The 25,937-nt window shown below is 41.4% G+C and overlaps 1 protein-coding gene across 2 annotated transcripts; it reads left to right on the forward strand.

The window, feature by feature from the left end:
- Positions 1-568: 568 nt before the first annotated feature.
- Positions 569-18,569, forward strand: LOC129810617 (tetratricopeptide repeat protein 39C-like). Of its 2 annotated transcripts, none has more exons than XM_055861307.1 (15): positions 569-1,353; positions 2,577-2,625; positions 6,404-6,532; positions 8,379-8,493; positions 8,716-9,076; positions 11,419-11,587; positions 11,732-11,825; positions 11,961-12,068; positions 12,185-12,294; positions 12,411-12,534; positions 13,250-13,347; positions 14,927-15,031; positions 15,149-15,187; positions 15,323-15,428; positions 17,643-18,569. In XM_055861307.1, the coding sequence occupies exons 1-14, from the start codon at positions 1,205-1,207 to the stop codon at positions 15,425-15,427; spliced, it is 1,755 nt and encodes a 584-aa protein (XP_055717282.1). In that variant the 5' UTR covers positions 569-1,204; the 3' UTR covers position 15,428; positions 17,643-18,569. The 2 variants fall into 2 exon arrangements, 1 of the variants encoding a protein (XP_055717282.1); XR_008752753.1 differs by having other exon boundaries at positions 570-1,353; positions 15,323-15,514.
- Positions 18,570-25,937: the final 7,368 nt, after the last annotated feature.

Here is a 25,937-nt window from a genome sequence, read left to right on the forward strand (position 1 = left end):
CCAAAATCCCTCCAAATTTGTTCCTTAACCTTGTCAAACATTACAGGAAAAGACTCCATGCTGTTATCCTTGCCATAGATGGTTGCACTAAGTACTAAATGAGGAGTGCCAATAATTATGAAACCTTGATTTTGGTGAAATGTATTTTGCATTAAATAATTGTATGATTTTGGTGGGTTCCATTGGAACATTAATAAAGTACAGTATTTCTCACATGTTGGTATTTTGAGTTTATCTCTATAATTATATTGTTTATATTTTTTTAAGTATTGTTTGTGCATTGCCAGTCAGGGGCGCCAGTAATTTTGGAGCCCACTGTATATATATTAGTTAATTTTGGGGGGAAGCCTGGCTTCCCTTGGCATCCGTGAATACACGCCACTGCCTTTCAACGCTGAGGATTGTGAGGCGTGTGTAGCCTTTGATCTGATGTGACCCCTGGTTGGGTTGGACCATTGGATGTGACAGTTCACTGTTGTTGTTCTGATTCTCGCGCCTATTGGCTGGCTGTGAGGTGAAAGGTTGTTGCTGTCATCAAATTTGCTCTGAGTAGGGGGGCAGAGCAGGACATAGGAAAGGGTACTGATGAGAGGAATAGCCAGCAGGCAGGGGAAGCTGGGCCAGCACACAGTGCGATGGCAGGTTTCTGATTTACCACAGCAGGCTTCATCTTTGAAACCTCCTACTAGAGATGCGCTATGCTATACGTTATGACGACAATCAGTTTTTCGACTGACGACAATCATTGCGTGGGTCAGACAAAAAAGCTAAACAGCCCTTTCTTCTTGTTATGTAATAGCATAAAACACAGCAAGCTGAGGAGACTTTGACTTTGTGCATTGCAAATATGATGACGACCAGCTAGCACATTGTAAATTACCAGGAAGAACAGCTATGTCTAAATGAATGTATACCTATTTTAATCTTAGAAATAGCATGTAAAGGGTGCATTGTGTGCATTTGCACGAAACTCGGATGCGCGCCGAGGATTAATTTACCGGTGGCCAATTTGCGTCGCCTTCTGAAGAGGTTTATCGCTGCACTGGTGTGATACCTTCAGAATTTTGTCCGAAAGGATATGCCGGCACAGTGTCATCATCAATAACCAAGGTGGGATAGTCTACAGGGAAGAATAATTTTGGAACCACATTTTGGCCTGTATTGAATATATTAATTATATAGAAGCAGACGATAGGCATAAACAATGGCGGGCCCGGAGCAGTCCCAGGGGCAGTCCCAGCAGGTAGAGGAAAAAGCTGAACATATAGACGACGCTGAGCTCGCTCTTCAAGGTATCAACATGCTTCTCAACAACGGATTCAAGGAAAGCAACGAGCTTTTCAGAAAATATAGGTGAGATATTCTTCCTGGCCTTCATAATTTCATAAAACTTAGCCTATTATATGATCATATGTAGGTAAAGCAATATGCTGCACCTATCTAATCATGACAGATAACCTTGCATCATTATTAAATATTCACATGGTATTTTATGCAAATGTACCACCCAGCAAATTGAAGGTTGGACAGAAATATTGATAAAACATCAGAGCTCAGCATATTTCCTTTGAGATCGTAGCTATTAGAGCCATACAGGCTATTTTATATTTTAGGCGTATACAAGGCTTTGGTATCATTAAAGTATTATAATCTCAGTGGCCAATTGCATCAGTAATTCCCCAAACACACTGTCCAACTAAAGTCCAAAACACAAAGACAGTTTGTTCTCTTTGGTAGAACACACTGGTGCCAAACAGTGCATGACCATGGTTAGGCATAGTTTTATTTGAAATGTTTAGCCTGTTTGCACTTGTGATTATGATTATGTATTATTTGCTTTACCCTTTATTTCCTCTTAAAGCTGCAGATTAATGTTATTGAGTTGGTGTAACATACTGTAATGAAACAGGCAGAGAGCGTACAATATAGGCTAATGAAAGTCTAAATTTAAATCCAGCCTTGTCTCTTCAAACTATCCCCCTCCATAGCCTACCCCCCCCCCCCCCCCCCCCACACCCCCAAACAAGAACTGAAATACTAGGTTATGTGCTACATGCTGGCACTGACATTCCAAACAGTTGAAGGGGTAATGGTGACTGAGAAATGGAAGGATAGTGCACTGCACTCACAGCAATCCAGCTATGTTTGTGCCAACAGGAGAAACTTCCACTTACTGTGCTAATTTTAGCTCCCTGGATAATCAAGCCTCTCTCCCTCCATGAGTCGCTGATGATGCTGAAACAAAGGACTGAATGTCCCTCTCTGTAGAGCACTTTGTGGGAAAACATATCTAGTGACTAAGATGTTCATGGTTATTTTATACCAATTTGAAGAATGATTTTTGATAATCAATTATGATCTTTACCTTTAGTTCGTTTCCTTAGTAACATACCTTTTCCTCTTAGTCGATACTCAACATTCACTGGCTACTATTTCCCCTGCTTTCTTGAATTATGTTTGGTATTAGGCCGAAGTAACTGTCTCTATCACTCACCCACTTCGTAAGTATTATATTATTTTTGTGATCTTCTCCATACTTTCCGTCCTTAATGTGTCTATCTCTCCCTTCCATTCAGGACTCACAGTCCACTGATGAGCTTTGGGGCCAGTTTTGTCAGCTTCCTGGTGAGTTTCCTCAGACTGCATCTTGGCTACAGTACAGATGTGTTGCCGTTACCCTTTGGTTGTTTTCCTGGAGATGGCTCACATCCTACCTCTACTGACATTCTCTCTCATGACATCGCCACAAGCATGCAAGCTAAGAGAGACAGGGCTAATTAAATGACTCATCCTAACAATGTTAGTGTGTGACATTACACCATACAGTGCATTCAGTGAGTTAGATGTGTCAAGACTTGACTCGACCCAATTTGTGAATGGATTACATCATCATGCCCACTATTGTCCATTTCCCCTCATTTTCAACTATTACCATAATGGATGCATCTTCAACTCATCAAAATAATTTAGCTGTGGAGACTATCACTCTCTTTGTAGTGATGTTTGACACTATATTAGTCAGTCGGGGAAAAGAGAGAGAAGGCAACAGATTTTCCGTAACATGGTCACAAAACAAAATCCCCCTGTCACTGCCCCTCATGTCAGAGTTGGAGCACCATGAAGCCAGAGATGACTTCATTCTCCTCTCCCCTCCCATGCAACAAAACGCCTGGAAGGATAATGCATCAGTAAAAGGACCACTGATGCATAGAGGGCCTCATAGTTGCACTAATGATAGATCATTTAAATAATCTGAAAAGCAAACCACATATTTAAAAGGGTGGAGGCATACACTGCATTCTGTATGTACATTTGAAGTCGGAAGTTTACATACACTTAGGTTGGAGTCATTAAAACTTGTTTTTTAACCACTCCACAAATTTCTTGTTAACAAACTATAGTTTTGGCAAGTCGGTTAGGACATCTACTTTGTGCATGAACAAGTCATTTTTCCAACAACTGTTTACAGACAGATTATTTCACTATTAACTCACTGTATCACAATTCCAGTGGGTCAGAAGTTTACATACACTAAGTTGACTGTGCCTTTAAACAGCTTGGAACATTCCAGAAAATGATGTCATGGCTTTAGAAGGTTCTGATAGGCTAATTCATATCATTTGAGTCAATTGGAGGTGTACCTGTGGATGTATTTCAAGGCCTACCTTCAAACTCAGTGCCTCTTTGCTTGACATCATGGGAAAATCAAAAGAAATCAGCCAAGACCTCAGAAAGAAAATTGTAGACCTCCACAAGTCTGGTTCATCCTTGGGAGCAATTTCCAAATGTCTGAAGGTACCACGTTCATCCGTACAAACAATGGTACACAAGTATAAACACCATGGGACCATGCAGACATCATACCACTCAGGAAAGAGACGCGTTCTGTCTCCTAGAGATAAACGTACTTTGGTGCGAAAGTGCAAATCAATCCCAGAACAACAGCAAAGGACCTTGTGAAGATACTGGAGGAAACAGGTACAAAAGTATCTATATCCAATCAATCAATCAAATCTATTTATAAAGCCTACATCAGCTGATGTCACAACGTGATGTACAGGAACCCAGCCTAAAACCCCAAACAGCAAGCAATGCAGGTGTAGAAGCACGGTGGCTAGGAAAAACTCCCATGAAAGGCCAGAACCTAGGAAGAAACCTAGAGAGGAACCAGGCTATGAGGGGTGGCCAGTTCTCTTCTGGCTGTGCCGGGTGGAGATTATAACAGAACATGGCCAAGATGTTCAAATGTTCATAGATGACCAGCAGTGTCAAATAATAATAATCACAGTGGTTGTCGAGGGTGCAACAGGTCAGCACCTCAGGAGTAAATGTCAGTTGGCTTTTCATAGCCGATCATTCAGAGTATCTCTACCGCTCCTGCTGTCTCTATAGAGTTGAAAACAGCAGGTCTGGGGCAGGTAGCACGCCCGGTGAACAGGTCAGGGTTCCGTAGCCGCAGGCAGAACAGTTAACACTGGAGCAGCAGCACGGCCAGGTGGACTGGGGACAGCAAGGAGTCATCAGGCCAGGTAGTCCTGAGGCATGGTCCTAGGGCTCAGGTCCTCCGAGAGAGAGAAAGAATTAGAGAGAGCATACTTAAATTCACACTGGACAAGACATTTGAAATACTCCAGATATAACAGACTGACCCTAGACCCCCGACACAAACTATTGCAGCATAAATACTGGCGGCTGAGACAGGAGGGGTTGGGAGAAACTGTGGCCCCATCCGACGATACCCCCGGACAGGGCCAAACAGGCAGGATATAACCCCACCCACTTTGCCAAAGCACAGCCCCCTACACCACTAGAGGGATATCTTCAACCACCTGCTCCAAAACCGCCATAAAAAAGCCAGACTACGGTTTGCAACTGCACTTGGAGACAAAGACCGTACTTTTTGGAGAAATGTCCTCTGGTCTGATGAAACAAAAATAGAACTGTTTGGCCATAATGACTATCGTTAAGTTTGGAGGAAAAAGGGGGAGGCTTGCAAGCCGAAGAACACCATCCCACCCGTGAAGCACGGGGGTGGCAGCATCATGTTGTGGGGGGGCTTTGCTGCAGGAGGGACTGGTGCACTTCACAAAATAGATGGCATCATGAGGGAGGACAATTATGTGGATATATTGAAGCAACATCTCTAGACATCAGTCAGGAAATTAAAGCTTGGTCGCAAATGAGTCTTCCAAATGGACAATGACCCCAAGCATACTTCCAAAGTTGTGGCAAAATGGCTTAAGGACAACAAAGTCAAGGTATTGGAGTGGCCATCACAAAGCCCTGACCTCAATCCTATAGAAAATTTGTGGGCAGAACTGAAAAAGCGTGTGCAAGCAAGGAGACCTACAAACCTGACTCAGTTACACCAGCTCTGTCAGGAGGAATGGGTGAAAATTCACCCAACTTATTGTGGGAAGCTTGTGGAATGCTACCCAAAACATTTGTCTTAAGTTAAACAATTTATAGGCAATTCTACCAAATACTAATTGAGTGTATGTAAAGTTCTGACCCACTGGGAATGTGATGAAAGAAATAAAAGCTGAAATAAATCATTCTCTCTAATTTTCTGACATTTCACATTCTTAAAATAGTGGTGATCCTAACTGACCTAAGACAGGGAATGTTTACTAGGATTAAATGTAAGGAATTGTGAAAAACTGAGATTAAATGTATTTGTCTGAGGTGTATGTAAACTTCCGACTTCAACTGTATCTACTAATCAGTAGATTTATTTCATGACTTCCTCTCTGGGGTTCTGGAAACGCTCCAGTTACGTATTCAAGTAAATGTTCTCTGACTGACAGTGTGATAAAAGGCAACTGAACAAGAGATTGTTGACCAAACAGTGTGGCTCTCACACGTAACACACACATACAATCCTGATGTCACTGTGTAACACACAGATACACACAATAGGGTTCCGATGTTTCAAGTTCAAATTTCTAGTTTTATTGTCAGGTGCACAAGTACAGTGAAACGCCTTTCTTGCAAGCTCTTTCCCAACAATGCAGTAATCAAAGTAATCAATATCAGTAGTACTATAAAATAAACTAGAACAAAAACACACAAGAAATTGAAATAAGTAGAACACGAGAAAGTAAGTAAGCTATACACAGGGTCAGTTCCATGGTCTGTGCCAATGTCACTGTGTTCCATGTGCTGTGGCCTAGAAAGGGCTCTTTGTACTGAGCCAGCTTTGTGAAAGCATTGTGTAACCCCTGTGTTATAACCCTCCTTCAGTCCGATTACAACACACCTGTGGCCAATACACCCCAATGAAAGCTCAATCTGGTCTTATTATTAATTCAATCTGGTCCTTATTGTTTTAATTCATTGCATGAGTGTTTTCACTGTGCCAGCGTTAGCTGAAAAGCTCCAATGTGTATGTGTGACGTTGCAGAATGCCATGATGACCTTTGAGGAGGAGAAGATGCAGACGGCGTGTGACGACCTGAGAACCACGGAGAAGCTGTGTGAGAGTGACAACGCTGGCGTCATAGAGACAATCAGGAACAAAATCAAGAAGAGCGTGAGTGGACGACTGATTACAGGCAGATAAGCAGGCAGGCAGGCAGACACATGTTTAATTTACATGGAGCATTCATGTTTAGGATATCCCAACATTGGTAATGTAGGATGCATAGTTCTGTCTTGATTTCGGCTGTCAGTTAACTTCTTATGGCTGAAATCCCGTTAACGGGATCGATTTCACAACAGCCAGTTAAAGTGCAGGGCGCCAAATTCAAACAACAGAAATCTCATTATTAAAATTCCTCAAACATACAAGTATTATACACCGTTTTAAAGATAAACTTCTTGTTAATCCCACCACAGTGTCCGATTTCAAAAAGGCTACGACGAAAGCATACCATGCGATTATGTTAGGTCAGTGCCTAGGCACAAAACAACACAGCCATTTTCCAGCCAAAGAGAGGAGTCACAAAAAGCAGAAATAGAGATAAAATTAATCACTAACCTTTGATCTTCATCAGATGGCACTCATAGGACTTCATGTTACACAATACATGTATGTTTTGTTCGATAAAGTTTATATTTATATCCAAAAATCTCAGTTTACATTGGCGCGTTATGTTCAGTAATGTTTTGCTTCCAAAACATCCAGTGATTTTGGATGTTGATGAAAATACAAGTGTTATGCATGGAATTAAAGATATACTTCTCCTTAATGAAACGACTGTGTCAGATTTCAAAAAAGCTTTACAGCGAAAGCACATCATGGAATAATCTGTGTACAGCGCTCAGCCACCAAAACAAGCCATACAGATACCGCCATGTTGTGGAGTCAACAGAAGTCAGAAATAGCATTATAAATATTCACTTACCTTTGATGATCTTCATCGGAATGCACTCCCAGGAATCCCAGTTCCACAATAAATGTTTGTTTTGTTCGATAAAGTCCATCATTTATGTCCAAATAGCTCCTTTTTGTTCGTGCGTTTAGTTCACAAATCCAAATTCACAAGGCGCCGGCACTTAGTCCAAACAAAGTCAAAACAGTTCCATTACAGTTCGTAGAAACATGTCAAACGATGTATAGAATCAATCTTTAGTATGTTTTTATCATAAATCTTCAATAATATGCCAACCGGACAATTCCTTTGTCTTTAGAAATTAAAGGGAACGCAGCTCGCTCTCATGGCTGCGCACGTGACTTAGCTCATGGCATTCTGCCAGACCCCTTAGTCAAACAGCTCTTATTATTTCCCCCTTCACAGTACAAGCCTGAAACAAGGTTCTAAAGACTGTTGACATCTAGTGGAAGCCTTAGGAAATGCAATCGGACCAAATTTACACTGTATCTTGGATAGGTAAATACTTGAAAATCTACAAACCTCAGTTTTCCCACTTCCTGGTTAGATTTTTTCTCAGGTTTTTGCTTGCCATATGAGTTCTGTTATACTCACAGACATCATTCAAACAGTTTTAGAAACTTCAGAGTGTTTTCTATCCAAATATACTAATAATATGCATATCTTAGCTTCTGGGCCTGAGTAGCAGGCAGTTTACTCTGGGCATGCTTTTCATCTGAACGTGAAAATAGCGCCCCCAGCCATAAGAAGTTAAACAACATAATTGTTGCCAGCTGTTTCAGTATCAATAATCAAAGCCAAAATGGAAACAATATCTTTGTTAACAATCTTCTACATTGAGAGTGATATTGGCAACTATGAGATCATGTCAAACCCACACTAAATGTAATTGGTGTAACTCTCTGAAATAGAATGAAGAAATAGAATGCAGACCTGTTTATGATCAACACAGGGGGCTTCTTCATTGCATAGCTGGACTGGCTGATGGTTTAGTTGAGAGTTGATCAGATAATGACCAGACTGCTGTGTGTTTCTGTCTGTCAGTTGGAACCCCAGAGGTCAGCGGTCGTGGTTGTGGACCGCCTGCAGCGACAGATCATTGTGGCCGACTGCCAGGTCTACCTTGCTGTGCTTTCCTTCGTCAAGCAGGAGCTCTCATGTAATGTATAATTTGTTGAATCCACAATCATTCAATAACAACTGTAATGCAAAATGGATCTTAACAAAATTCTTTAGGATACATTTTCTATTCTATAATGTGATATGATTAATACCAGTCTACTGATTTTGGAAAACAAGTAAAATAGGATTCATGAGAGTTAACTGGATTTAACTTTCCATCTCCACTGGACTGCCTCTTACAGTATCTTCTCCTCAACAGCATACATCAAGGGAGGCTGGATCCTCCGTAAGGCCTGGAAGATGTACAATAAGTGCCACAGTGACATCAGTCAGCTGCAGGAGACCTGTGTGAGGCGCTTTCCCTCCCATGAGGAGGATCTGTCCTCAGACCAGGCCAATCACAACTCCCCAGTGGAGGGCGCTGTGACTGAAGAGGCCCTGGACCGGCTCAAGGGCTCCGTCAGCTTCGGCTACGGCCTCTTTCACCTCTGCATCTCCATGGTACCACCACACCTACTCAAGATCATCAACCTGCTGGGTTTCCCTGGTGACCGTCTCCAGGGTTTGTCCTCCCTCATGTATGCCAGTGAGAGTAAGGACATGAAGGCCCCACTAGCTACGTGAGTATGAGTACTACATCACTTTTGAGAGAGAGAGAGAGAGAGAGAGAGAGACTTACTACACTAAATAAAAACCCAACAACAATTTCTAAGATTTTACTGAGTTACACTTCATATAAGGGAATCAGTCGATTGAAATAAATTCATTAGGCCCTAATCTATTGATTTCACATAATTAGAATACAGATAATCATCTGTTGGTCACAGATACCTTTTAAAAAAGGTAGGGGCGTGGATCAGAAAACCAGTCAGTATCTGGTGTGAGCGCCATTTGCCTCATCCTGTGTGACACATCTCCTTTGCATAGAGCTGGAGTGGTTACACGTGGTCTGCGGTTGTGAGGCCGGTTGGATGTACTGCCAAAATCTCTAAAACGATATTGGACGCGGCTTATGGTAGAGAAATGAACATTAAATTATCTGGCAACAGCTCTGGTGGACATTACTGCAGTCAGCATGCCAATTGCATGCTCCCTCAAAACTTGAGACATCTGTGTGACAAAACTGCAAATTTTAGAGTGGCCTTTTATTGTCCCCAGCACAAAGTTCACCTGTGTAGTGATCATGCTGTTTAATCAGCTTCTTGATATGCCACACCTGTCAGGTGGATGGATTATCTTGGCATAGGAGAAATGCCCACTAACAGGGATGTAACGTGTGGCTCAGTAGGTAGAGCATGGCGCTTGCAACGCCAGGGTTGTGGGTTCGATTCCCACGGGGGGCCAGTAAGAAAAAAGTAAGAATGTATGTACTTGTAAGTCGCTCTGGATAAGAGTGTCTGCTAAATGACTTAAATGTAAATGTAAACAAATTTGCGCCCAAAATTTGAGAGAAATAAGCTTTTTGTGCGTATGGAACATTTTTGGGATCTTTTATATCAGCTCTTGAAACATGGGACCAACACTACATGTTGAGTTTATATTTTTGTTCAGTGTAGTAGTTGAAGGGAATGACATTCAAGCAAAGGGATAATGTTCATATTGTTCAGGTCACTGTCAGTTCTTTTTACTGCTTGAATGAGCTGATATATGTACGGTGCCTTCAGAAAGTTTTCATACCCCTTGATTTATTCCACATTTTGTTGTGTTACAGCCTGAATTAAAACATTTATAAAATACGTTTTTTCTCACACCCACCTACACACAATATCCCTTAATGACAAACTGAACACATGTTTTTTGCAAATTGATTGAAAATAAATACAGAAATATCTAATTTACATAAGTATTCATACCCCTGGGACAATACTTTGTAGAAGCACCTTTCTCTAAGAGTCTCTAAGCCCTTTTTTGCGATCCATTGTAAAAACCTCCCTGGTCTTTGTGGTTGAATCTGTGCTTGAAATTCACTACTCGATTGAGGGACCTTACAGATAATTGTATGTGTGGGGTACAGAGATACGGTATTCATAAAAAAATATTGAACACAGAATGAGTCAATGCAACCTATTATGTGATTTGTTCAGCACATTTTTACTCCTGAACTTATTTAGGCTTGCAATAACAAAGGTTTTGAATACTTATTGACTCAAGACAGTTTCTTTGAATTTATTAATTTCTAACATTTTCTACAAACAAAATTCCATTTAGACATTGTAGGGTATTGTGTGTAGATCAGTGACACAAAATCTCAATGTAATCAATTGAAAAATCAGGCTGTAACACAACATAATGTGGAAAGTAAAGGGGGTGAATACTTTCTGAAGGCACTGTAGATATGATGTCATCATTTGAAAGAAAAGCAGAGCGCAGGTCTTGATTTTGATTTGGGATGATGTGTTGTTACTCTGCATGATGTGTTTCAGCTCATCTCTTTCCCAGCTCTTGGCAAAGTTCTTGTTCTTGCTGTTTCATACATGGCCATCTGTTTTGTCATATCTCATAGAGCATCACAGTTGCATATTATAACCATGGCGTATTTATTCTGTGTATAATACTGGGAACCAGGGACAGGTGTTTGTAACATTTGAAGTCATAGAGAATTGGGGACATATTGAGTACAATTGCATGCTCTCAGTGGCAGTTGAGTGGTGACTTATGATGACTAGTCGATCTAAGAATAGCAATAATCATGCCCATGCTTATTAGAATGTCTAGTGGTGAAAAATGGCCCTGAAACAAACTACAATTTGCTATTTATGAAATTTAGATGGTGTTTTACCAAATTACTGCAGTGGGGTTTTGTTCTATATGGCATCTTTACAAAGCTCTAATTCGACAAGAAAGGAAACCTTGTTGCATGTTAACTATCTAAGAACTTGAATGTACTGTAATCAATATTTATAAAAAATATCTTAAATTGTCATTCAAACAAACCGTTTACGTCTCTCTCTTCCCTGCCCAGGTTGGCCCTCCTGTGGTACCACACAGTAGTGATGCCCTTTTTTGCACTGGATGGTTCTGACACTCAGGCAGGCCTGGAGGAAGCCAAGGCCATTCTGCAGAGGAAGGCTGTGGTCTACCCCAATTCCTCCCTCTTCATGTTCTTTAAAGGACGTGTTCAGAGGTTAGAGGTGAGCATGGGGTCATCTGAAGGTTAAATAACAGTATGTTGCCACTTAGTGTTGTACAGGACAGTAAGTTGTTGTAGCTTGTAATTGTGTCAAGTGATGAGTTGTGTGCTATCTCCATCTCATCTATATCTCATCTATCTCCAGTGCCAAATTAACAGTGCGCTGGTGTCCTTCCATGATGCACTAGAGCTGGCATCAGACCAAAGAGAGATCCAGCACGTGTGTCTCTATGAAATCGGTACTTGTTAACCTCACATACATGCATGCCAACTTCAAATGAGCACCCAGACATGCAAACACTTATCATGTACTGTTTACAGTCACTGAGAGACAAATCCATCTGTTGTACCTATTTGTCTTGTCTTGATTTCAGGCTGGTGCAGTATGATAGAGATGAACTTTGAGGATGCATTCAGGTCATTTGAGAGGCTGAAGAATGAGTCCCGGTGGTCACAGTGTTACTATGCCTACCTGACTGGAGGTGAGAGAGCCACTGCCCAGGAACCTGTGGAGCATTGATCGATCGTCATCATTTCATATTCATCTTCTCAAAGTTATCTCACACTTTAAACCCCCCCCCCCCCCCCCTCTGTACAGTATGTCAGGGAGCTGCAGGGGACTTGGATGGTGCCAAGTGTGTCTTCAAAGATGTCCAGAAACTGTTCAAGAGGAAGAACAACCAGATTGAGCAGTTTGCCCTCAAGCGGGTGGGTCATTTTCATCTAAGTGTATTTACCATGTCTTTATCCACTCTTTGTGAAACTAATAACCATGAATCCTCTCCGTTTCTCTTCCTTGGCCTCTCTGCCTCACCCTACTGCAGGCGGAGAGACTGAGGAAGATGTCTCCCACCAGAGAACTGTGCATTCTGGGAGTCATAGAGGTGCTGTACCTGTGGAAGGCTCTGCCCAACTGCTCCTCCTCCAAACTGCAGCTCATGAATCAGGGTAAGGGCTAGAGCTTTTCCGAACCTTTATCATCCTTTACATGTCATCATATCTAAACAGCAATACAACAGGCACAAGCTTTCTATTACACTATCAAAAAAGATGAAATTCTTAAATGCTTCCTAGAGAGAAGACTGAATCTCTTTTCTTTTCTTTTTTTACCCTGTTTTCTCCCCAATTTCGTGGTATCCAATTGGTAGTTAGTCTTCTCTCATCTCTGCAACTTCCGTACGGACTCGGGAGAAGTCAAGGTCGAGAGCCGTGCGTCCTCCGCAACACAACCCAACCAAGCCGCACCGCACTGCTTCTTGAAACAAAGCCCACTTAACCCGGAAGCCAGCCGCACCAATGTGTCGGAGGAAACACCGTACACCTGGCGACCGTGTCAGCGTGCACTGCACCCGGCCCACCAGTACGTGATGGGACACGGACATCCCTGCCGGCCAAACCCTCCCCTAACCCGGACGACACTGGACAAATTGTGTGCCGCCCCATGGGTCTCCCGATCGCGACAGAGCCTGGACTCAAACCCAGAATCTCTAGTGGCACACCTAGCACTGCGATGCAGTGCCTTAGACCACAGCGCCACTCGGGAGGCCTGAATCAATTAGTTAAGGAGTTTCCTATGACACAGTGGGGTGCTAACCACTGTACTAACAGATTGTAAAGTATTGTACAATTTCTGTGTTTAAGACATCGTTCCCTCTCTTTTTAGTGTTACAGAGTGTGGATGACGCATCGTGCAGGGGTCTGAAAAACCTCCTTCTTGGTTCCATTCACAAATGCCATGGAAATAATAAAGATGCTATCCAGGTAATTAGATCATTTGTACCTAAGCACATGATTGTACTATCATTATATTATCATATGCCAGTACAAACAATTAAGCACTTAGTAGTTATTCATTATCTAGGTATTTGTGCTGAATTACAGTGAATCATAAAGTATTCAGACCCCTTGACTTTTTCCACATTTTGTTACGTTACAGCCTTATTCTAAAATGGATTTACATTTTTTTTTAACTCATCAATCTACATACAATGACAAAGCGAAAACAGGTGTTTATAAATTGTTGAAAATGTATAAAAAATAAAACGCAGTAATACCTTATTTACATAAGTATTCAGACCCTTTGCTATGAGACTCAAAATTGAACTCTGGTGCATCCTGTTTCCATTGATCATCCTTGAGATGTTTCTACAACTTGATTGGAGTCCACCTGTGGTACATTCAATTGATTGGACATGATTTGGAAAGGCACACCTGTCTATATAAGGTCCCACAGTTAACAGTTTATGTCAGAGCAAAAACCAAGCCATAAGGTCGAAGAAATTGTCCGTAGAGCTCCAAGACAGGATTGTGTTGAGGCACAACATTGAAAGTCCCCAAGAACACAGTGGCCTCCATCATTTTTAAATGTAAAATGTTTGGAACCACCAATACTCTTGGTTGCCGCCTGGCCAAACTGAGCAATCGGGGACGAAGGGCTTTGATTAGGGCCCGATGGTCACTCTGACAGAACTCCAGAGTTCCTCTGTGGAGATGGGAGAACCTTCCAGAATGACAACCATCTCTGCAGCACTCCACTAATCAGGCCTTTATGGTAGAGTGGCCAGATGGAAGCCACTCCTCTGTAAAAGGCACATGACAGCCCGCTTGGAGTTTGCCAAAAGGCACCTAAAGACTCTCAGACCATGAGAAACAATCTTCTCTGGTCAAGATTGAACAAGATTGAACTCTTTGGCGTCAATGCCAAGTGTCACGCCTGGAGGAAACCTGGCACCATCCCTATGGTGAAGAATGGTGGTGGCAGCATCATGCTGTGGGGATGTTTTTCAGTGGCAGGGACTGGGAGACTAGTCAGGATCAAGGGAAAGATGAACGGAGAAAAGTACAGAGAGATCATTGATGAAAACCTGCTCCAGGAGTGGCTTCGGTAGAAGTCTCTAAATGTCCTTGAGTGGCCCAGCCAGAGCCCGGACTGAACCCAATCGAACATCTCTGGAGAGACCTGGAAATGACTGTGCAGCGACGTTCCCCATCCAACCTGACCGAGCTTGAGAGGATCTGCAGAGAAGAATGGGAGAAATTCCCCAAATACAGGTGTGCCAAGCTTGTAGTATCATACCCAAGAAGACTCAAGGCTGTAATTGCTGCCAAAGGTGAAATGTGATATTTCAGGCTTTCATTTTTAATACATTTGCAAAAAAAACAGTTTTTTCTTTGTCATTATGTGGTATTGTGTGTAGATTGATGAGGGAGAAAAAAATATTTAATCAATTTTAGAATAAGGCTGTAATGTAACAATGTGGAAAAAGCCAAGGGGTCTAAATACTTTCCGAACACACTGTATATCATTAGATTTTCCTTTGGTCTTTCTCCTCACATCTAGTCGTTCCAGCTGGCAGCCAGAGATGAGTTTGGTCGACAGACCAACTCTTATGTGCAGCCATACTCCTGCTATGAGCTTGGATGTGTCCTGCTTGCCAAGCCAGAGGTGAGGATATCTCAACTCAAGACAATATGTGCATGTGGGTGTTTGTGTTCAACATTTAATTAAGGAATTTTTCTCAATAAACTAATGATATTTTTTTTGCATTGTGTTTCTATCCAGACGGTGGGAAAAGGGAGAGCTTTTCTGCTTCAGTCAAAGGTTCAGTCATCAGATTATATATATATATGAATAGTTAGCGATTTCCTGTTTGAAATTACTGGTACAAACAGCCTTTGTCTTAACACAGTCCATTCTGATTGTGAGCTCGTCATTGTTTTCTTTGCTCTGCCACAGGAGGATTATGCAGGCTATGACTTTGAGAACAGACTTCACGTGCGCATACACTCAGCCATGGCCTCGCTGAAGGAAGTGGTACCTCAAAGACCCGCCGACCACTGATGTAATGATAACTCAGCCTCCAGCTGTGCATTTGATGATACGGGAAGCATGGCTTTTACTATACATTGAAAGCCATTCAAAACCACAGTATGTCAGTCTCATCAGACACATTTTTATTTTCTTATACACACATCCAAGTACAATAAACCAACAATTTCATAGTCAATACCAACAATTTCATAGTCAATACCAACAATTTCATAGTCAATACCATTCTAGTGTATTTGGGGGGTTTTAGCCTTGCAACCCCTCCTTCCATTCTGTGGACCATAGGATACAAGTAACTTCTTGAAGAGGCACACCTTATTCCCATTTCAGGTTTTCTTGACCATAGGTAGTAATAGTACAGTTAACAGTAGGAAACTTTGTCTTTTTGTTCTTGTCATATTCTTGGGAAGACATGTAGAAGAGTTGTTAGTTTGAGTATAACCCATAATCAAGTGGTCAAATTGTATGTTTGCCTCATGTGACAAGGCAAGACAAAGGTTCTAGAATGTATTAGTTGTTGCTGCTGTAGTACCCTCTCATTGACCAATATCCATACAGTTATCTTCTCTCCTCTGGTTTCTCAGAAATTTGTCTTTTATTAAATAGCCAAATTTTGCTTGTCATGCAGCAAACAAACATTTTCATCAATAGGTAATTTTTCTGCAATGAGAAAGTGTTATAGTGAAGTCAAAGTGACAACAACCCTAAAAATGATTGAACAAGAACTTAGTGGCTGCTACCTTGTGGTATTGTATCACGCAGCGTGCCATGGAACGCGTACCATTAAGCAGTAAAAACGTTTCATTTTGGAGTCCGGTACCTTGAATCCTGAATAGTATGAAATTGCTGTTATGTTTTTCTGACATTCACATTATAGCTTACAAGTAATATGCACAGCCAAATGTATTGTGACATTTTAGCATAATTTTAGTCCAAACAATGTTATAGAGTAACATTATTTATTTTAGTTTCTAAGCAGTGGGCATTGATCTGCACAATATGCATACAAGTGCAGGGGTATTAGTAACCCAGGGACCTGAAAGCTTATTTTCTACAGCTGTGTACTATAAATGAGAATGTTTTTTTTTTCCTGAGATACTTTGGATGACAACAGCCTTATCAGGACACAGAACACATTTATATTCATATTTACTCTGGTTTTTAACAAAATGCAACAAGGTCGTATTAACTACAGGCATTGTAATAACCACGATAGGATTTAAGTTATTCAAACTGGACATTCAAGTTTGATATTCTGTCATTTTAGTTTGATCGGGCTTTTCTATCATCAGGCCACACTGATAACGAGTGAACCATTCAAGACAGTCTACAACTAAATTGAAAGTGCAGGGTACTGTATCACTCTTTTTATAATCACTCTGAGGTGCAATAAAAGGCAAAGCAATAAAAAGCAAAAAGAGTCTGTTCATTTTACACTGGAAGTTTGATGAGCTATTTCAAGTCCCACTTTACAAATAAACAAATTATAAATCAAATCAAATTTATTTATATAGCCCTTCGTACATCAGCTGATATCTCAAAGTGCTATACAGAAACCCAGCCTAAAACCCCAAACAGCAAGCAATGCAGGTGTAGAAGCACGGTGGCTAGGAAAAACTCCCTAGAAAGGCCAAAACCTAGGAAGAAACCTAGAGGAACCAGGCTATGAAGGCTTAGCACAAGCACTACACAGCACAAATCATTTATTAGCAAATTCATACTACATGAGAGGTGATATAAACAGTCTTTAATTCATACTACATGAAGGGTGATATAAACTCTTTAATTCATACTATACTGAACAAAAATATAAACGCAATATGTAAAGTGTTGGTCCCATTTTTCATGAGCTGAAATAAAAGATCCCAGAAATGTTCCGTACGCACAAAAAGCTTATTTCTCTCAAATGTTGTGAACAAATTTGTTTACATCCTTGTTAGTGACCATTTCCCCTTTGCCAAGATAAACCATCCATCCACCTGACAGGTGTGGCATATCAAAAAGCTGATTAAACAGCATGATCATTCCACAGGTGAACCTTGTGCTGAGTACAATAAAAGGCCACTCTAAAATGTGCAGCTTTGTCACACAACACAATGCCACAGATTTCTCAAGTTTTGAAAGAGCGTGCAATTGGCATGCCTACAGCAGGAATGTCCAACAAAGCTTTTGCCATATCATTTAATGTTCATTTCTCTACCATAAGCCGCCTCCAATGTCGTTTTAGAGAATTTGGCAGTACATGCAACCGGCCTCACAACCGCAGACCCTGTGTAACCACGCCAGCCCAGGACCTCCACATCCGGCTTCTTCACGTGCGGGATCGTCTGAGGAGGGGGATGGGGGGTGCTGAGGAGTATTTGTCTCTGTAATATAGCCTTAATGTGTGGGGAAAAAACTAATTCTGAATGGCTGGGCCTGGCTTCCCAGTGGGTGGACCTGGCTCCCAAGTGGATGGGCCTATGCCCTCCCAGGCCCACCCATGGCTGTGCCCCTGCCCAATCGTGAAATCCATAGATTGGGGCCTATTGAATTTATTTCAATTGAGTGATTTCCTTCTATGAACTGTAACTCAGTAAAATCTTTGAAATTGTTAAATGTTGCGTTTATGTTTCTGTTCAGTATACATGAAGGGGGATATAAACGGTCTTTGCATCTGGTGCTTGTCAAATGTTGAATAACTCTTTGCCACCCTTCATATAGCATGGTATATTATTATGAATGATTTCTGAAACATCTATATAGGCCATATGGTAAAGGGCTTGTGAAGGCTTCAACATGCTATGTTTCCTTTAAAGTTGGACTCTTTTTTTCATGTTCAAGGTTGTTTTTGAACATTGTTTTATCTACACTAAAGTCAGTTACTGACCTCCCATCTTTTCCTGTGATTGTGTAAAGGGATGTAAGATGTGGTGTGATGTATACATTTTGACTACTGAGTGTGTGACCAGTAAGTGCTGGTACAAAGTAAGTTCACAGCTGTAAGAGAAAAGTATATTAGAATGACATGTAATAATGAGTTAAATGTCATATGTATACCACTTTGTTGTGGAGGATTATGTGGATGGAGATGGTTACATTGTAACAGGAAGTTGTTCCTATGTGGTGTCAGAGCTCTACATACTGTTCAATAAAGTGTTGTCAATTAATCCTGCATTTCGAATGAGCTGTTTCACTTTTATGCTGACAACATCCGTTTTGTGGCTTAATTTATGTCCATATGAAAAACGGACCCTATTCTATAATTAGTTGGCACCATTTGGAGGTGGTGGCGGCAACTTCAGATTACATGCATTGTGATCTTAAACTCTGACGACTTTCCCACGTGGGCCATGCCGGTTATTATGACGAACTGCATAATTGTATGTTTATACTGTATATTGTTTACTGACGTATTCCATTGTTACCTCTTGGTAAATTCATGTGACAACATATTTCTTTGCATTTGGAATACGGGAATAGAAAAGAGGACGTTTTTTTCGTAGAGTAAGTTAACCTAGGCCTACTTTTCAGAAAAACACAGACAACCTTGTATAGTTGCACGTAGAAATTAAAATTAAAAATTCTCAGAAGCTGATGTGTTCCTTATATAAAGTAATAGCCCGATATATTAGATTCATTTAATTTATATAATATTTCTCTTCAGGAGAATTATCTCAACGAGGTGATCTTCCGTTAAAGATGTCCTACAGATATTCCGCCAAAGTGCCCCAGGGCTTGATGACTCTTTTGGAAGGCCTCAGTCGGTCCGTGGTGAAAAGACGGCCAGATTCCATCTCACAGTTTGCTACATTTTACTTCGCCGAGCTCTTGCACTTCAGGACAGGTACACATGTTTGTTGAGAATAACTACATTTTTAAAAACAAAATATCATGAAATATGTTGAGAAAACTGAAGTAACATGTTTCATTGCTATGTTGGGCACAGAAAATCCAACTCTTGCCATCAACGACCTTGTGAGAGAATTCAATACAACTAAAGGTAGGCCTAACTAGATAATAGCCAATAATGATAAGGCCATACCCAAGTACCAAAACAGGTACCTGAAGAGTAGCCTACTGTAATAAAAATGGAAAGTCCATGGCAGCACAAGACATTAATTAATGTGACTTAATTAATGTGACTCCTGGCTTTGTAAGAAATCACAATTCAAAGTCAATCAAACACTGCGACCCTTATATTACATTTTTCTCTTATAGTGCCTAAGTTCCCAAGTCATGGCATTGGAGCTGTGATTGCTCCGCTGGCAGTTCAGAATCAAAGTGCCACAGCAGTGTCTCCTGGTGGTCAATATGTCCAACCATTTGGAATTTACCCTCCAGACAGGATTTTCCAAACTCTTCCCAGTATTCCAGGAGTGGAGGAGCAGGATGCTGAGCAGCCCTGGGTCCACGGCCAGAACATTCTGTACACTGGCACAACGTTGCCTGGTCTATCAGGTTGCAAAGAAGCTGCAGAAGCAACCTCCCTGCCAAGCAAATACCTCAATGACTCTGGCCTCCAGAGAAGTATGCAGGCAGTTACCTCTAATGTGTCCCCTCATCCCATCTCAGCAGATCAAGCCAAAGATGTAGTCTTCCGCAGGAAATCCAGGAATGACTGCATGACGGCTACCTGTGATATCAACTCTGCTGCTCCAGACCGGTGCCGGCAAACCAAGTCAGCTTTCTTCGAGAGGGTTCCACTGAGTGAGATCTATCACATATCCAATGCTGTTCTGATCAGGACACCTTCTGTACCCTGTGAGTACATGATTGTGGTGCAGTCAGACAAGGTCCCGAAGACCATAGTATTTCAGAGAGTCTCATCAGTCAGTAAGACACTGAGGAACGCTCGAAAAGCAGCAGTTTGTGGTGATGATGCCACTGGTGCCCCAGGTAACACCCAGCCTGACTGCACACCATGTTTCACCCCGCCTACAGCCCCATCGCAGGTGGTCAAAGATCAGCCAGCCACCCAATTGGTCATGCCCCTAGCGCTGACTGAGGACACTCAGCTTTCTGGTGATGGAAATAGGGATCTCCTAACCCAACCTGGTTGGAATCCTCTTTCACCTGGAGATAATTCTGTTTACAAGCACATGGACATAAATATAGCATTACCTGATCTGAATGCCTACAACCCATACCTCAATGAAATGATAGTGGATCAAATGAACTGGGTGAATGAAGATGTGTCAACCATGGTGTCAGATGATATAATAGCCCCTGGTATTATGGGTCCCGTCAACTCAGCACTTCAGGATGGATGTTTCCCCAGTGCAGTACCTGATGTGAACGGGTACAACCCCTACATGAATGAGATGATACTGAATAAAATTAATGGGGTGAACTTTGGTGTTTTATCCAAGGTGTCAGATGAGATGACAGGCTTCAATGTTATGGGCCCACCCATCTCAGCACCACTGGAGACAAAGGATACAAGTGTGGTGAACATTCCTGTATGTCAACCTATTTTAGCTCCACAAGAAGAAAGTGTCCCCAGTTTGGTGTATCCTCCAACACCACAGGTAACAATTGGAGCCACCTTCATGCCACCAAGTGTTTCACCAGCAGAAGAAATAAGTGTTCCTAGTTTGGTGTACCCCCCAATTTCAGCTGGACAGGGGCTCCCGCCTATTTATATTGCTCAACAAATTGGAGCACTCCCATTGCTTAGCACTCCTATTGTGCCACCCGTGGCGGGACCAAGGGCAGTCACTTTACCAAACCCATATGTACCAGCTCCACAAAAAACAACAGCCACTCTGCTTTATCCATCAATCTTGGCTCAGGAGGAAAATAGACCCCCTTCATTGCCACTCCCCCAAGCCATTGCTCCCCACCTGCATCTGTGCACTGGTCGGAATGCAGAAGCATTCCATGTGAATGAGGAGAACAGAAGAACACCCTATGTGACTCCATTGGTCTACCAAAGCATTATGGGAGTGCCACAGATGTATGTTCAACCACAACAACATCAGTTTATTCCCAGCTGGTCCAGAGAAGCGTGTAAGTTGAATAATGATTGGTTGTAGAAGGAAAATATAATATGCTCATACCTACCCAATGTACCAATTGCAGTTCTTCACCCTCTTTGTGTAGTTATTGTCATTAACCCCCCTAACAAATCTCCTCTATCATCCCTGTAGATTCACAAAGGCTATGTGACCCAGCGCCTACTGTGGCCATGCCAGAGTGCCAGTATGTTACACCTGAAGCATGTGGTAGGAACTGGATACTCTGCCACCTGGCATGCATTGAGACTATGGCTGGGATGCCAACAGCTGTGGCTTTCCCAGGAGGATCTAGGATTGTGATTGGCTGTGGGCAAGAGCAAGGCTACAACCCTGACCAGGCCAACTTGCCAATGTGCCAGGACTTTGGGCCCCGTTTCAGGACCCATGACATATCTATGGGTGGTGCCAGCTCGTTTCAAACCCGCTGCCCCATGAGTGGTGCCTACATGCCAGTCATGCCTACGGCCCCTACCTTCAAACCCACAGACCATCGCTGCTGCCAGGCTGCCCCTGATGTGATCCCTCCACATTATGTACTGGTCAACAGCCCAGCTCACAGTGTTGCCTCTTACCCTTGCCCTACACAATCACCCATGCAGCCCCAGGGCTTTGCCTATGCTCCTGTCCACATGTATGGTCCCCGCAGTGAAACTGAGAATGCAGTGTCATCCACCTTCAATGTGAGGACCCATGCAGGCCACCAGCAAGGGATAGCAGAACACTCCAGAGAGACCAGCAACATGCTAACAGGTGAAAATCCATTAGTGCAGAATTATTCTGGTATATGACAATTATTTATATTTTTTGGGGGGGTTAGATCAGCGTTAATATTGTGGATAGATGTAATTGTCTGCATCAATTAAGAAACAATACTGTGCAGCCGTATTCATTGACCTGGCCAAGGCTTTCGACTATGTCAATCACCACATCCTCATCGGCAGACTCGATAGCCTTGGTTTCTCAAATTATTGCCTCGCCTGGTTCACCAACTACTTCTCTGATTCAGTTCAGTGTGTCAAATCAGAGGGCCTGTTGTCCGGGCCTCTGGCAGTCTCTATGGGAGTGCCACAGGGTCATTTTGACTTGTTTTAAGGACATTACATCAAAGTTGGATCAGCCTGTAGTGTGGTTTTCCACTTTAATTTTGAGTGTGACTCCAAATCCAGACCTCCATGGGTTGATAAATTTGATTTCCATTGATAATTTTTGTGTGATTTTGTTGTCAGCACATTCAACTATGTAAAGAAAAAAGTATTTATTAAGAATATTTCATTCATTCAGATCTAGGATGTGTTATTTTAGTGTTCCCTTAATTTTTTTGAGCAGTGTATATATATATATAACTACCGTTCAAAAGTTTGGGGTCACTTAGAAATGTCTTTGTTTTTGAAAGAAAAGCAAAAAAAATGGTCCATTAAAATAACATCAAATTGATCAGAAATACAATGCAGACAATATTTTAGCACAGCTGAAAACTGTTGTGCTGTTTTAAGAAGCAATAAAACTGGCCTTCTTTAGATTAGTTGAGTATCTGGAACATCAGCATTTGTGGGTCCGATTACAGGCTCAAAATGGCAAGAAACAAAGAACTTTCTTCTGAAACTCGTCAGTCTATACTTGTTCTGAGAAATTAAGGCTATTCCTTGTGAGAAATTGCCAAGAAACTGAAGATCTCGTACAACGCCGTGTACTACTCCCGTCACACAACAGAATTTTTCCAACAATTGTTTACAGACAGATTGTTTCACTTATAATTCACTGTATCACAATTTCAGTGGGTCAGAAGTTTACTTACACTAAGTTGACTGTGCCTTTAAACAGCTTGGAAAATTCCAGAAAATTATTTCTGCCCCCCAAATTCATATTCATTATATAAATAGGCCTGTTTAATTTCGTCTGGCTTGCCGTTCCAAATAAAATAAAATATTTTTTTCTCATAGTCGATAGGTGTAGACAGCCATAAGCAAATAGGTAAACTGGGATATGACTAAAGAGTTAATGAAGGGGATTTTTCCACAAATAGACAGGTATTTTCCTTTCAATAGTAGCAAGATCTTGTCTGCTTTTGCTAACTTTCAATAAAAATGTATTGTAGTGAGATAATTTCTTTCCTTTGGGATATGAATGGCAAGTATGTCCACTTCACCGTCAGACCATTTTATTGGTCAACTCCACGGTATTGTAAAAGTTGTATTTTTAGTGAACCAATATGTAATATAGTACACTTATTATAATTTGGTTGTAATCCAGAGATGTTAGAACAATTATCTAGATCCTCAATCAGGTATATGACAATGTTATTGCTCTGTAATTAGTTAAAATGTGTCTTGAAATAAGTGTTGTCAGACTGTAATTTTGGCTCTAATTTATTCAGCATAACTCTGTCTAAATTCCAGGTTAACGACAGCACGCCGGCAGGCTTGAACAACTTCTTTCAATTGTTCCTGAAAACTGTCAACATTCCTCAATAAATCCTGAAAATTTCTGTTGTTATGTCATGATCTACAGTTACACCCAAAGCATAGCTGCGGGAAGTAGTTTGGGATATATTTCTATTGTGTTATTGACTGTATATTTGTTTATTCCATGTGTAACTCTGTGTTGTTGTTTGTGTCGCACTGCTTTGCTTTATCTTGGCCAGGTCGCAGTTGTAAATGAGAACTTGTTCTCAACTAGCCTACCTGGTTAAATAAAGGTGAAATAAATGATAAATAAATAAGGCATCTGCTGAACATAATCTACTCAAAAATCCATTAATTGAAAAATGTTATGGTTCAAAGAAACTATGCAAAAAAGGTTGCAAACAAGTCAGGCTGCTCAGATGATATTTTGAAATAAACATCAATATTCCTGGTAAAAGAAATGACAAAAGTAAAATATTAGCTACCAAGCTAAGCTACAGTGTTATGAATTACTGTGGCTAACTGAAAATGATTTCCTTGGCAACCCGATTAGTTTTTTAAAAACTTAAACAAGGGTCATGCAAGCCTAGCTGGCTAATTTAGCAGGCTAGATGTATTGAATACAATCAATAAGATAGAAACAGTAGAAGTTAAATATCATTGGGTGAAGACCAATATTTATATCTCCCCTTCAGGGAACGGCCTCTGGATTTTAGTGGCAGCAGGTGTTCTCACCTTCCAACTGAAACCCAAAATGAGCTGCAACTGCTACGCTATATGGAGTGAGCATTGATTATGCATCGATTTACCTAACCAGCTAGCTAGATATTCTAGTTTTAAATTAGCAAGCTAGAATTATTGTGTTTGTCCCTGGAACTTGAACAGTAGGACACACCTGGTTAGTTTGCTAACGTTAGACAGCAACCCAGCTAGAACATACAGTTGAAGTCGGAAGTTTACATAACCTTAGGTTGGAGTCATTAAAACTCGTCTTTCAACCACTCCACAAATTTCTTGTTAACAAACTATTGTTTTGTCAAGTCGGATAGGACATCTACTTTGTGCATGACACAAGTAATTTTTCCAGCAATTGTTTACAAACAGATTATTTCACTGTATCACAATTCCAGTGGGTCAGAAGTTAACATACACTAAGTTGACTGTGCCTTTAAACAGCTTGGAAAATTCCAGAAAATTATGTCATGGCTTTAAATGCTACTGATAGGTTAATTTACATAATTTGAGTCAATTGTAGGTGTACCTGTGGATGTATTTCAAGGCCTACCTTCAAACTCAGTGCCTCTTTGCTTGACATCATGGGAAAATCAAAAGAAATCAGCCAAGACCTCAGAAAGAAAATTGTAGACCTCCACAAGTCTGGTTCATCCTTGGGAGCAATTTCCAAACGCCTGAAGGTACCACGTTCATCTGTACAAACACTAGTACGCAAGTATAAACACCATGGGACCATACAGCCGTCACACCGCTCAGGAAGGAGACGCGTTCAGTCTCCTAGAGATGAACGTACTGTGGTGCGAAAAAAGCAAATCCATCCCAAAACAGCAAAGGACCATGTGAAGATACTGAAGGAAACAGGTACAAAATAATCTATATCCACAGTAAAACGAGTCCTATATCGACATAACCTGAAAGGCCGCTCAGCAAGGAAGAAGCCACTGCTCCAAATCCGCCATAAAAAAGCCAGACTACGGTTTGCAACTGCACATAGGGACAAAATAATAATTTTTGGAGAAATATCCTCTGGTCTGATGAAACAAAAATACAACTGTTTGGCCATAATGACCATCGTTATGTTTGGAGGAAATAGGGGGAGTCTTGCAAGCCGAAGAACACCATCCCAACTGTGAAGCACGGGGGTGGCAGCATCATGTTGTGGGGGTGCTTTGCTACAGGAGGGACTGGTGCACTTCACAAAATAGATGGCTTCATGAGGAGGGAAAATTATGTGGATATATTGAAGCAACATCTCAAGACATCAGTGAGGAAGTTAAAGCTTGGTCGCAAATGGGTCTTCCAAATGGACAATGACCCCAAGCATAATTCCAAAGCTTAAGTCCAAACATTAACAAGCTGACAGCTGTATAACAGAAGTAGCCATTA

Source organism: Salvelinus fontinalis, chromosome 14 (genome assembly GCF_029448725.1).
Source record: "Salvelinus fontinalis isolate EN_2023a chromosome 14, ASM2944872v1, whole genome shotgun sequence".
NCBI lineage: Eukaryota > Metazoa > Chordata > Actinopteri > Salmoniformes > Salmonidae > Salvelinus > Salvelinus fontinalis.